The sequence below is a fragment of the Zootermopsis nevadensis genome, unplaced genomic scaffold, assembly GCF_977971745.1.
Source record: "Zootermopsis nevadensis isolate Lab colony 2312 unplaced genomic scaffold, Znev_1.0 Znev_ptg000011l, whole genome shotgun sequence".
NCBI lineage: Eukaryota > Metazoa > Arthropoda > Insecta > Blattodea > Termopsidae > Zootermopsis > Zootermopsis nevadensis.
In genome coordinates, this window is record NW_028259143.1 from 11,565,240 (window position 1) to 11,579,063 (window position 13,824).

General features: G+C 38.1%; 1 protein-coding gene across 3 annotated transcripts in view; it reads left to right on the top strand.

Moving 5' to 3' along the window:
• LOC110835896 (neuropeptide Y receptor type 1) overlaps positions 1-13,824 on the top strand; it is a 266,220-nt gene that overhangs the window by 186,812 nt on the left and 65,584 nt on the right. For all 3 annotated transcript variants that reach the window (XM_087347284.1, XM_087347285.1, XM_022076597.2), the window contains one exon: positions 11,765-11,982. In XM_087347284.1, coding sequence (XP_087203410.1) covers positions 11,765-11,982 — 218 coding nt within the window. The remainder of the gene's footprint in view (positions 1-11,764; positions 11,983-13,824) is intronic.

Below are 13,824 nucleotides of genomic sequence, written 5' to 3' on the forward strand. Positions count from 1 at the left end.
GCAAACAGACCGTGTTTAAGAGAGAGAACTCAGTTCTTGGAGTAACTGGTAACTTCGGGTAATCTTCCCGGTAGAAGAGGTAAACTTTGCTTTTCATCACGCCTTAAGAAAGGCACTTGAATCCACACAACCGTTTATCCGATGAGTGTTGTGTACTGCTTACTCAAAGGTGACGGCCAACTGGCAAGCCACTCTGACCAATCATTTCCATCTAGCTTAGAGATTAGACAGTTTGCACTTTACCACCAAATATCGCCGCCGGTACGTTGAGCTTAGGTTCATTGAGGGTTTCTGTTTGGAGCAGAGACCGTATTGACAAGCTGACAGTCGATCATCACGTGGTCAATAAATACACCCCTTATTCCGTAACCCGTCACAACATTCCGCCATTGAACATTGTCCTCAACTAGATAAATCCAGCTCACATGATAACAAGTTTCGATACGTTTCATTTTTAATATTTTTTCTCCCGACTACGCGCAGTTATCTCAAGTGGTCTATACTGTAAAGTTTTTCGGATATTCAATTCAATTCAATTCAAATTAATTTATTTACGTGTTTGCCAACAGCAAGAAGCCAATAATAGGCAAACATTGATAATACATACAATAATAATTAAATAATAATGAAAAATAGTACACAAACAGATTAACTATACTTATACATGTACAGTATTAAATATAACTGCAAAGTACAGGCAAACCGAAAATAGAAACAATATTAACACAAAGCAAAAAATGAAGAAATATAAATAAAAAACAAATAATTTACCTAGGGAACACTAATATAATTATAAAACATTAAAGAAATATAAAAAACAGATAACGAAGCTAGATCATCTATCAAGACAACCTATCTAGATCATTTCCCTTATTGAGAACGTGCCCTCAAGGGAGACAATGTTTATGCTAAATACGTCCAAAGATTTACATACGTCATTTGCAGCGATGACGCACCTGGCTGAAGGACTGTGTCTTAGCCCACTGCTCACACTAAAAGTAGAAAATTCTCTTATTTGCCTCGCCGGCACACGTAAACCAACAGCGTCCATAATGGAATGGCAATTTATTTTGCCCTTAAATACATTAATAAGAAATAACGCATCGAGATGTGGTCGTCTGGAATAAAGTGTTCTGAAATTTAAACATTCTGGAGTAAGCAGTTTTATCTTCTTCCATGTGTACTACATTTCCCGTCAATCACATTTCCAGTAATCATTGTAAAATGATGAAGAGTAAAGTTTGTTATGTTCATTTCTCATAGCTTCTTTACTTTATTCCATTATGGAGTTAATTTGACAAATTACACGTTAGCGGTTTGATTACTTCCATTATTATATTATGCTTCATCACCGGTCTGAAACGGAGGATATTTTTGTAGAATTGTATTCCGTTATACTTACATTAATATTATACCACTTGTAATTTTTTCAGCCAAACTAGTTTAAACCTCGGTCTTTATCAGGGATTTTGCATGCACTTCAGGTTTTGATATTTCAGATTTTCACGACGGCGAATTTTAAAATATCTTCTCGGATGTTGCGCGTGTAGACTGGTAGTCTCAGACCGATCACTCTGACAATGGAGGTGGAAAGCACTTATTAAATTTCTCCTACACAACACATAAGACAGTCATCACTGTTTAGACAATTTCATGCAACAGCTGTAGTGTACAATATCGCTGTTTGATTTACTGCCCTACTTGATATGTTTATATAAGTCTCATAGAACGAGGATTAACAATTAGGTTTGTATGTATATAACATAGAGAGACAATGTTAACTTACGTGTTGAGATGACGTGAATTAAAAACACGATGAAAATCTGGTGCAACATTGAGATTCTGTTGCTTCCATTTCGTCATAAACTCATATGGAAATATACGTAAATAGACCAGCATGTGTGTAGACAAGCTGAATAAATTTGTGATCTGCACGGCGTGGATTATTTCGCTGAATGTAATCCCAAATGTAGGCCTGTTTAGTCTTTCAATTTGTATCAATTATTTGCTCTGACATAACTCATTAAATATTTACTGAATATACGAAAGGTTTTTAATACAATTTTAAAATTAATAACATTGTGGTTTTAATTTTGGATCATGCAATACTCTTCTGAGAAATCATTTTCAGCCCCAATGCATTTCGTCAAATTGTTATGACACTGACCCATGTTCAACTGTTTGAGCTGGTAAAAGTATTGAGCCCTCGGGGCATGACTGGCGTTACACTGATTGAAATTGGACGTCTTCTTTACTCAGATTACATTTGTACGCACATTTACATGTCATACATGTACCTGTAACTGTCCATAAATAAATGATATTAAAGTTTTCGCCATCTGTTAATTTATGATTGTTTTCAAATGCCTGTGTCAGAAAATTGCAGAAAAATGAATCTGAAATTTGTTAGATGTGTACTGCCGTAGGGGATCACAGTGGCCGCGCGGTCTGAGGCGTGGGCCTTCTGCCGCTTGGTCGCTGGGACCGTGGGTTCGAATCCCACTCAATCCATGGATGTTTGTCGGCATTTTTCTGTGTTGTACTGTCCTGCCTTGCGACGTGCCGATCCCTCGTACAAGGAGTCCTACCGATCAAGCCAACGAAAAGTTGGGACCCGCAGATCTCAGGAACTTGAAGAACGAGTCGTCCTAGTATCAGTACTGTCATAAAGAAGCAGTTGACCTTTTGTGCGGAGAAGTTGAAAGCGCGCTGTGTTTATAACTCGGACGCGTAGAGCGAAAACAAGGAATATTAAAATTTTATAAAGTAATTTATGTTCTCACATTACTATGCCGGTCAGAGCGCTGGACCCTAACTAGAAGAGGCAGCCGAATTGAAACAGTTGAAATGAGGAATAGGAGAAGAACTCCTTTTAGAAACCAAGCAATTAGACAAGAACTGATCATGGAGATGACAAATGTCTTCTGGGTTGTTTGCGTAGTGGAGTCTGGTAGTTGTTTACAATTATGTTATGAGGTGCTTGCTAATGGAGGCAGCAAGTACAGTACAACCCCACTATAACGCGGGTCGCGGGGGACAGGGAAACCCGCGTTATAGAGAAATCGCGTTATTACGGGAGTGCATGGGAAAAAAAGGAACTATACATTTTAACACCTATATAACATATTTTAATATCAAACAGATTGGTTCTGCAGCGACAAAAGAAGAGTTGATAAAAGATTTGACCGGTACATGCCAAATAAAAGATAATGAGTAGTTGACAATACAGACTATGGAAGGATTAATTGTGAGTTAAACCTTACAGCAAGAATTGCCTAATAAGACTAACGTTTTATTATGACGATAAGCCTCTTTGCGCCTGAACTTTAATTGTTTCCTTGTATATTCCAATAGCATTCAATTTGATCTTAAAATTCATTGTTTAGCGCTTGATGTGGCAGATATGACGCAAAGACTATATTTGGAATTTTGTCTATGAGGTAAAATGAGTTTACTGGGAAATGTAGCTCTGTAATTTTCCTCTATAAAATTTTAACGTCACGCTACTCTAGCTGTTTTGTGTTGGAGTAACACTCATTATTATTATTAAGTGTTCTGTCTTACGACAGGTCCATTGCTCTGCCCAAAAAGAGCTCTCCAGTTGTCCCTATTCTCGGCTTCTCGCTTTAATTCCTGGAACGTCATCTTCTTTCCTTGTTTAAGGTCGTCGGTTAGCTGTATCAATCTTCTTCCTAGTCCTCTCTTTCCTTCAACCTGGCCTTCGATGATATCACTCATTAATCCATTCCTTCTCATAATATGTCCCAGCCAGTTTGCTTTCCTTCGTGTAATCGCCTGCAGAATGCTTCTTTGCTCGTTGACTCTCCTCAATACTTCTTCGTTGGTCACTCGATCCGTCCACCTGATCTTCTCTATTCTTCTCCAACACCACATTTCAAAACTCTCCAGGTATTTCTGTTCCTTCTTCCTGAGTGTCCAAGTCTCTGCTCCATACAGCGCGACACTCCATACGTAACACTTCACTAGTTTCTTCTTCATCTCCAAGCCCAACTTGCTAGTGAGAAGTATCCTCTTCTTGACGAAAGCTGCCTTGGCCATGGCTATCCTTGCTTTTACTTCCTTGGTGCACAGAGCGTCCGTCGTGACTATGCTTCCCAAGTACTTGAAATGCTCCACATTCTCCATCTGTTGGTTTCCAATTACAACGTTCAATGGTTCTGCTCTCGGTGCTATCCTCATTACCTTTGATTTTTCAATGTTGATTTCCATTCCATACTCTCTACCTGTTTCCACTAACTTGTCCATCATGTTCTGTAATTCCTCCTCTTCCTTCGCCAATATTACTAAGTCGTCTGCATACTTTACAGTCTTAGCTCCACCTTTATTCATAATTATTTACGAAACTTCTTTCGAATTACGAGCTGGACCCATGCCCTTTTGTGTGTACTTTTAATATTCATTAGTGTTAGAGTTACGAGTTTTAAATATGAAAAATGTTATTTTTGTTCACGTCGGAACTATTTCTTTCGACAGTATGGCTTATGTAGTATTTACTTACATGACCTTGTGGTGAAAGATTTGTCGGCTTGTTCTACTGTGTGAAACATTATTCCACAGTATTCCATGCACTATAGTTCGTTCTTCCGTGGTCATTTATTGCCATTCGGCAATGTGTCAAAATACCTCATGACTTACTTCTGAGCCATGCCTCATGGCTCGGAGTGGCTTATCTCCCCTCTCAAAGTTCTTTGGAGTCGGCGGCATCGAGACCCTGATGAGACAGCAGGGCAGAAGGACAGTCTGTGTGTGTCCGCCGGAGAGAGAACGACTCGAGGAGAAAGTCGGAAGGCAAGTCAGGGTTTGTGGGGATTGAGTTGGGCATCTGGGGTTGGATACCCAGCCGGAGTTTGAGCCCTGAAAGGTGTCTTGATTCTTTTAATCCTATATTTAAATATTTTTCATTAAATAATATACTTTGATTATTCGACGTAGTTTCCTTTGACTTTTCACCGCTTTACCCTCCCCAAGCCGTACCACCTCCCGGCCTGGGACGATCGTGGCCTCAGTAACGAAATCTGGCAATCTCCTCCTCGGGGGGGTTCACTTCTTGACAGAGTATTGAATTATGTTTCTATAAAAATGTTATAAGATAAAGAAAATTTCAAAACAATAACGTTAATAATCTCTATGCTTCATAAGCATTATTTGGGTCGGCAAACGTGTACCAAACTACACGGTACAACAACCCAGAAGACAGCTATCTTCAATGTACATATCATTTTAAAATCTTACTTTGTCAATCTTATACGTGTACCCAGCTATTTAATCTTTCTTTGCTAGTAATTCGATTTTATAGGGTGAGGAGTGGCTTTTTTTTATAACAAAACAAACTCCTTCTTGGGCAGGTGATAAATACTAAAGTAGCAGACAACCTGTACATCATTACATTCACAAGGCCTGCTGCTTGACTTATGCTGAGCCAACTGAATCCATTCACCTACAAATTCTTTTTTTTAACTTTTTCATGCATGCTTTATGTTCCACATATCATATCCTTCTAGACGTTATCACCCTAATAAAAAGTGACGAGCACAAATTATGTATTTTATAATTATAATATATCTCCTATTATATCCTTTCTCCTCGCTTTATTCTCAGAAACTTTCAACTAATTCTTTTGCTTAAGTTGAAATATGACACTTAACTCCTACCCCTCCCCCCCAAAAAATCGGGTACAATTTGTAACAAAATTATAGCAGTTAATTATTTGAAAAATGTGCTTTTACTAATCGCGCACAGACGCACCCACATCCCTAAATAATCTAGATATATTATTTTTCAGTTGGTTAGATATTGTTAACAAGGTTATTCAGGCATATCTTTTTGGAATCGTAAAGTACAATTCACGGAAGGCAAGGCGAAACCACCGTGGTACTTTCGAAGCTGACCATAGAGACCAAAGAAAAGGTACAGTTAAGTGATGCTTTTTTCATTAGGCTTCGAATATTTTGAAGTTTGTTTACTCCAAGAATGCCTCACATAAATGCAGAAATAATCTCATAAGAACTCGAACCCAGGACAGATTTTTGTGGTCATTTCCTTTGCTCCTACAATCTCCCAGTAAAACAAGTAGTTTTGATCTTAGCGCCATTCTTTTATTGTGCTTGGTTTCCGAGCTAATGCCATCGAAATCCATACCCAATACATATTTTCAGGGTTGTGGCATTTGATTCCATAATTTCTTTGATCTTAGAGCCTTTCATGTGTAGAATTTATTTTCCAATCTGTAGAATTCAGTTTCATTTGAACTCGAACCCAGGATGTCTTTAGAGGGTTCAGTCTTTATTCCCATAACTTCCTCGTGAAAACAAACAAATTTGGCCGAGGCGCCATTCTTCAGTCGTGTTTAGTTTTCAAACTACAGTAACCAAATTGGATTCGAACTCAGGAGATATCCTCACAGAGTTTTTCACGCTAAAACAGACGGACCCCTTCCGTATCCTTAGCTATTCGCCATTTACGATAATTTTACTGTCTCATTTAACACAAAGAAACTACAATAATAAAGATCTTCACCTTGGTGGGGGGGGGGGGGGGGGAGACGTCGACGTCTCGACGACTGTGAGTCATTAAAATTTCTAGCGAGACGTATGAAGTTCGGTTTTATGGTTATAATGCAAACCACAAGGCCGAGAATGCTTTAACAGCACAACGATTATGCATATTTAAGCACAAGCGTGGATACCAGTTAGTATTTACCAAGGAATTTGTTATTCCCAGTTTTTTTGTGATACCTTTATGAAGTTTATGAATCCTACGACCAATATGATCAATCGCACTTCTGCTGTCTCAATTAAACAACTTATTTTGTGAAATCCAATATTTTGATCTTTATAATCCCTAGGGTATGGCTTTCAGGTCTACGCTACAGAATTCTAGTGAATTCTTTGGTATTTTCATAGTGATGTGTTTGTTTGTAAATCCATGCTAAATATAACAGTTGCTTTCTTCGTTCCCTACAGTACTAGTACATTTCTGCAGATATAGACGTGACATGAATTTATGTGTTGAGTTTGCCTGCACATGTTATTCGCATTTTTTGGATCTTTGTATACCTTTCAGCTGACAGTCGGTTTAGAAGAAACGTTGGATTATCAGAGTTCTTTTTTTTTTAGTTGCATGAATAACACACGGGCACCTTTCGTTTTAAATAGGAAATTACGAATCGCTTAGGAGGTTATATATATTTTTATAAAAATTAAAAACATTAAAATGCTTGCTTTAGATGTAAGAATACTTAATTTATTCTATATAATTTTAACAATCATTAGATGATTAAAATACCCACATACGGGTGTATATCAGGAGGTCATAGTTTGTTAAAGCCAAATAATATCAGTGGAAATCGTAAAGTTTACTGAAGTATATTTTACGTAACAGAAGAGGAAAACTACACATTTATAATGTATATATATATATAATATACTTCGCTTTTAAGACTACTTCTTAGTCTTCCGTCCTTTGCAAAGGACATGGTTTAAGGGTGTTTTAGAACAAAGTGGCAAAGAGAATTTTTGGGCCTAAGAGAGACGAAGACGGAAGAAATTTATAATTTGTGCTCTTTATCTTATCTCATTAGGGTGGTCAAATTAAGTACGGCGAGATTAGTAGGACACAAGATACGTATTCAACATCTTCGTTAAAGGTCATGAAGAAGACATTGGGTTGTAATTACTGCTGACTTTGATATTAAGAAATAGGGTGTAGACTGGATTCAACTGGTATAAAATAGGGTCTAGTAACGGGCTGTTGTGAACACAGAATTAATTTTGACGTTACATAAATCATGGAGAAGTTCTTGGCAAGCTGAGTGAGTATAATACCCCAAAGAGGATTCTCTTGTATGAAATTATTACTCCAGCTCCGCCTTACATTAATGCTGTACAGTCACAGTGACGCACGAATGAGACTTTTGTACGAACTGTAAGCTGTAAGCGCATTGCCCTTATGATACGTCACTTCGTTTTCTAATTTAACTTATACAGAAGTATTAAGACACAAGATACTTTAAAGTATGGGTACAATGCTCTCTGTATTCAAAATTTCGACACGCACCAGTTACATTATAACAAACATTACCGGTGGCAAATGATGAATAAGGAATGAAAGCCAACATTTTTAATCTTTCGTTGTTTAAAATTGAATTTTTATCAAGCTTATTGCTAGATGAAATCTTTATGCAGAATCAGATTTTTTGACACTGCCTGGTAACCTACCTAACCGAAAATTTATCTCTGTTAATTGTTGAATCTTCATTACTTCTCCCCTCTCGTAGTTGTTCTGCTGGCTCATTTATTCTTAGTTGTTCGTTATCCCCCAATCAAATTCCACTTCTGTATTTTGAATATTATTTAGATGAACTTCGTGTTTTAAAGGGTTAGTGTCTCAGCTGTTTGTTCAACTTACATCTTTAAGAGGTAGTTAAACCATTACAATTTACTGCATGGTTTTATGTCGAACCTAACCTAAAATTTACGAGTGCCAGAGCTGTGTTTTATCGCTTTTTGTATACACTAGGAAGCTTTAAGAGAAGATTTAAAGCCTGGAAGCTGGTGCAGTGATCTCTTGCAATCATCAGTCTACCTTCTCGCAAGGAACAAGGGTCTCTTTCAGCTCGTCATAGGGCAATGTAATTAAGAAAGACAATGTCTTAAGATGTTTATCTTCCGTTACAATTTCTTCGACATTACTTTAACAAACATAGTGTCTGTTAGGAGTAAGCCCGAAAGTGTGCGCCTCAGGCGGTCTTCTGAGGTGTTACAAGTAGGAAAATAGATGATTAAAGTATAAAAATTAAAAACCCCAATCTAGCTGTTACAAGTTAGTTTTAAAATTTGTACAGCTGTAAATTTAAGTTGGTCGATAAAGTATTAATGTAACAAAGCCTTTATTATTTATGCCATAGACATGAAACCTAAATTTGGACTGTTTTATGTCACCGTCGGAGTTTCTACCATGGTAGCCAATATAGTTCTAAAATTAATTTTTTTGTGTGACTCATATTAATTTAAACTGTTATTTAATATTTCGTCCAAGGAGTCCTACCAACTATCTATAGATCAAAGCCAACGAAAAGTTGGGACCCGCAGATGCTTAAGGCACTGATGAACGGGTCGTCTAAGTATCCTATATAATTTATTTCAAACTCTTAATATTTAAACGACATTGGTAAATATTTATACCACCTCCTATAACATTTAGTGATTAAATATTTTACCGGTGGCCTCCTTATTGGTTTATTATGACTGTGAGGAGAAACAACTTTATTTCCCTAAACAGAATTCTTTTTCCCTGAGGAAAGTACTACATTTTGACGTTATTAAGATGAGCTTTGGGCTTCAGAACGTTAGCCTACAATTTTTATGGAGTTTGTTCATCACACCGTGATGTCATCAAGTTTCAGTCCTGTAATTAACGGCAATGCAGGTCTCTGCGTAAGCAATTTTAGAGTCCATCTCTGCCACAGGTTGGAAAAGAAGAAGACAAATGCCTAAGGAAATAAAAAGAGGGACAGAATAGAGGTATAAAAAATCTTTAATTCGTTTTTTCTCATCCCCACAATTTTTTCTCCAGAAACTAACACCCCTTGGCGGGTTTAGGCGGGAAAGGTGAGCCAGACTTATATCGCGAAGATTAATTCCAACTTTTAATTTCGTTCCAGGAACAACCATGCAGTGTGTCTTTGTTTCTTAATGAGTTATCTCGGGGTGCAATGAATTCTAAAGGATGTTTAACGTACTTGTTAAAGATGTAGTTGGTGAGGGCTCAGAGTAATAGTGTAGTGCTCTGAAGAAAGTTTATTAAATGTAGCGAGAACAGTTTACATTTTGCAGATATTCTCTGCTTTGCTTGGATTTATTAATACGATTCTTGGCAAGGGTATAAAGAGACAAAGGCCGCGACACTGAGACCAGGCCGGTCTGGTTCGACAAGGTATGTGGGGACTACATGTCTCCCACTGGTTCGGATCCCACTCAAAATTGTAAATTGATACTTCCGGCCCTTTAAGTAATTCCTCCTCGAGAAGGCAATAGTCGCTCAGCTAGTCCAATTTCCCGCCTTTTATGGAACGCGAAGGTTAAGTTTATCCACCAGATACCGCTGCTGGTTCATATAATGAGTCACATGAGCTCAGTCCACACCAAGTCACCCTCATTTTTAGATACAGTTTAATATTATTCTCCCATAAGAGCTACGTAGGAGATGTCATGATGATCAACCTAAGGTCATTGAAGTGATACATATACTTCGGCATATTATTACTTATTATTTAAAAACAAACAACGTTTTGGAATTTGGTACTGGTTACGTCAACAGGTGAATATACAATAGGTTACCGAATCTGTTGGGTCCTTTGTATAAATTAGTTTTGTCTAGTAAATTGAGTACGGTGATACACTCAAGGCTCAATTCACCAGTCACAACATTTCTACTCACCAGATATTACCTTCATAAGACAAACCATGCGTACCCACGCCGTTGTAATTTCCAAGCATCAGCCCACGTACTGCTGTATAACTGACAAGACAAAATAATTTTCGCGCGCCAAGAGACGTTGGGGAGGGTGAAGGATGCACACTCCCCAAAATCCTATTCAAAACACATTATGCTCCAGTAGTGCAATGTATTGTGTATATGAATGATGTGTGCAGGGGAGGACGCATTTTTTAAAAACTGTTTAGCGTATAACTATTTATGCCGACCTACTCCCAGCGTACTTCTCGTGGCTCGCGGACAGTGCTGCCTTTTCTATGCAGGGAAATAACTGACTTGTACAGTGGCGAGTTGAGTCACTACGTTTAGCATTTCTTTAGGTCGTACACGTTGGAACAGAAGAAATTGTATAAAGCTACGAATCATTCACATAGCGATGAACACAAGCAACTAGATAATCTTTTTATTTTTCGTTTCCTGAACTTTTACACTGGCACCGGCGAATTGTATTTGGCTTTAAATATTATTTGTAAACAACGAAGTTCAGATGCGTTAATAAACGATCTCATACCTACACCAGTTAAAAATTTACTATTTGACACCCCTAGAGAAGTAAAGTAAAGTAAAGTTTGTCCCACTATACGCCATGTAGGCGTTTGGGGTGAGTGGCGGTATAGCTCCTCTCTTCCTTGACCTCGGCCCTAGATGGGGGTGAGTGGTCAGCATCACGCCCCGGCCGGCTTTACCCCCGGGAAAGGACCCCGGTACCCATTGTAGAGGAGGCTGGGTGGGCCCCAGAGCCGGTCTGGACACAGAGGCTAGAGGAAAAATCCTCTGCCCCCGTCACACCCCTAGAGAAATAAGTTAAAATATCAAATATCTTTTTACTTGTCAGCTTTAATTTTTCACTCATTATGGATACGCTGACTAGTTGGTTTAGCGCAGGTTGTAGAGGTAGTTTGAGTTACTCATGTAAATTATTAGTTCTTCGATGAATGAGATCCCTTGAAGATTTTTGGTGTAATCCTCCAATACAATATTTTAAAAAAAAATCGTTCGGTAACTTTTGCAATAAAAATACGAATGTACGAAATATATTATCCTGATTTTCAGCCATGTTATAGACAGATGTGTCGTGCAAATAACACACGCAGGTACTCATAATTACACTGGTACCTTATTTTTAGAAACACAAAATCAATAAGAGGTTGGTGCAGGAAACTTGTACCATAAATTCATCACGATAAATAGACATCACCATCACACCATTCGGAAACTCAGACTGCTTGTATTCTCCATTGTTTCACAGGTGGCATCGTCCACGTGAAGCCATTTTGCCAAAACGTTCACATGTCTGAAGTTGCCATGTTGTCGTATCGCATAGTACTGGTGTTGGTGCAGTATCTTACTCCTCTCTGCATCATCTCCTTCGTGTACGCCAGAATGGCACTGCGTTTGTGGGGGTCCAGGGCACCTGGAAATGCTCAGGACAGCCGAGACGCCAACCTCATGAAGAACAAGAAGAAGGTCAGTCAATTTGTCTTTGATTTATTTAACGACACTGCCACCATTTCAGATTAATGAAAAGATAGGAAAGGAAGCTATTGTAGCATATTTTATTATAATATTCCGGCATTTTCCTGGAGGAACTGATTAACACCACGAAAAATATAATTTAGTATAACCAATCTCCGGCCGGAGAATTAAAAGTGGTAGTCCAAAAACACGAAGCAGCAACATTTTATGAAAGATGCACTTGCACAAAAATTATAAAATAGTCTACGGCTTCCAACAGGGGTTTGTTAGTTTGCGGTGCTTTGTCGTTACTGAGAGAAATTTAACCAGCCGGTAGGCATATTTTTAATAGAATGCGGGGCTGTGAATGCTTGCCATATAGATATTAATATTGAATTGTCTAACGAAATAGTATTTTTTTATTCAACGAAAGAACGTAATTGGACACGATTCCGAGTCACTTCCATCCACCCCCGGATATTCATATGCCAGCTCCCAAACCACCATCATAATGCTGTTATGCAAAATTTGCATCAAATAAACGCATACAGGACTGTTCATGTCGGTCTTTCTACCCGCTTGTCTGTCCGTCCATATTATTCAAATCGTGAATCGCTGTACGAATTTGGTTGAAATATTATATGGACGTTATGCCATTGGTGACTAGCCGAAAATAATATTTTAAATTTTTTTACAATCGGTAATACTAACATGGCGAACAAACATACTTATGAAGTGGTATTAATATTAACTCCGCCTGAAATGGGGCTACACAATGATGTATTACAATAGACTTTCTGAAAATACAAGTTTTATATCGGTACAGAAATTATTTGTGAAATGTAAAATAACATGGCAGCTGAATTAGAATTAGGCAGAATTAGAATGTGTACTGGGTGGACGAAGAAAGAAACATATTTTGGTTTGATCAGGATATGACCCTACGGCCCTGTAGAAGTCCTGTATGCTACCACAGAACAAAGGCGCCTCGTGACGTAACGCTATTGAGTTACAACACATAAAGAAGATTTTTAAGATCGCAAGATTTGTGTAGATGGGAATTAAAATAGTGCAAGTTTACTGTCGTAATGAAAATATTCAAAAACGCATGTGTATATTCCCATATGGATTACATGTTTCCAGCCTTATTTTTCCATCTCATTGTCCAAGCAGTCGTTTTCCAAGGGGACCCCCCCCCCCCCAAACTTCTATATAAATCCCGTTTCACCTTATCCTAGGTATATACCCCAGCCTTTGCAGATTCTTACCTGTCACTAGTGAGTAGTCTATACAAATCACAAAGATTCTTTCACATATTATTCAGGACTGCCCATTTTCTTCATTCTTCTGACGTCCAAACAGATTCTCGTCCTTCAATTTTACATCTAGTCGATTTACTTAGAGACAATAACGTATCTTCAGTGCTTACTGACAACAACGTATTTCTGGGTTTGGGGTACAGAGTGTTGCGGTCTCAAATATGTCATGAAGCAATCATATTAGTCTGTTTAGAAGTAAAAAACTTTCCCGGATTAAAATTTAATTTCCATCTATCTGTGGCCGGCAGAGTTCCTCCCGCAACGTTCAGTTCCGCAAACACAAATATCCCTTAGAGGCGCAAATAAAAATTATATATGGCAAACACAGTAGTTATGTACGTTATATGAGGGTCAGAGTTTGTTATCCGTGTGCTAATAAATGTCCTCATGTAAAGCGAGTTTAAGGGATGAGACATAATCATATATAATTTTAAAAGCTGGGTGATTAGCTACACGCTTCGTTCACCTTTTCCTCCAGGGTAAGGGTTTCAGGTACGTACTGACCTAGCCATCAACTTTATAACTGGACAATGTT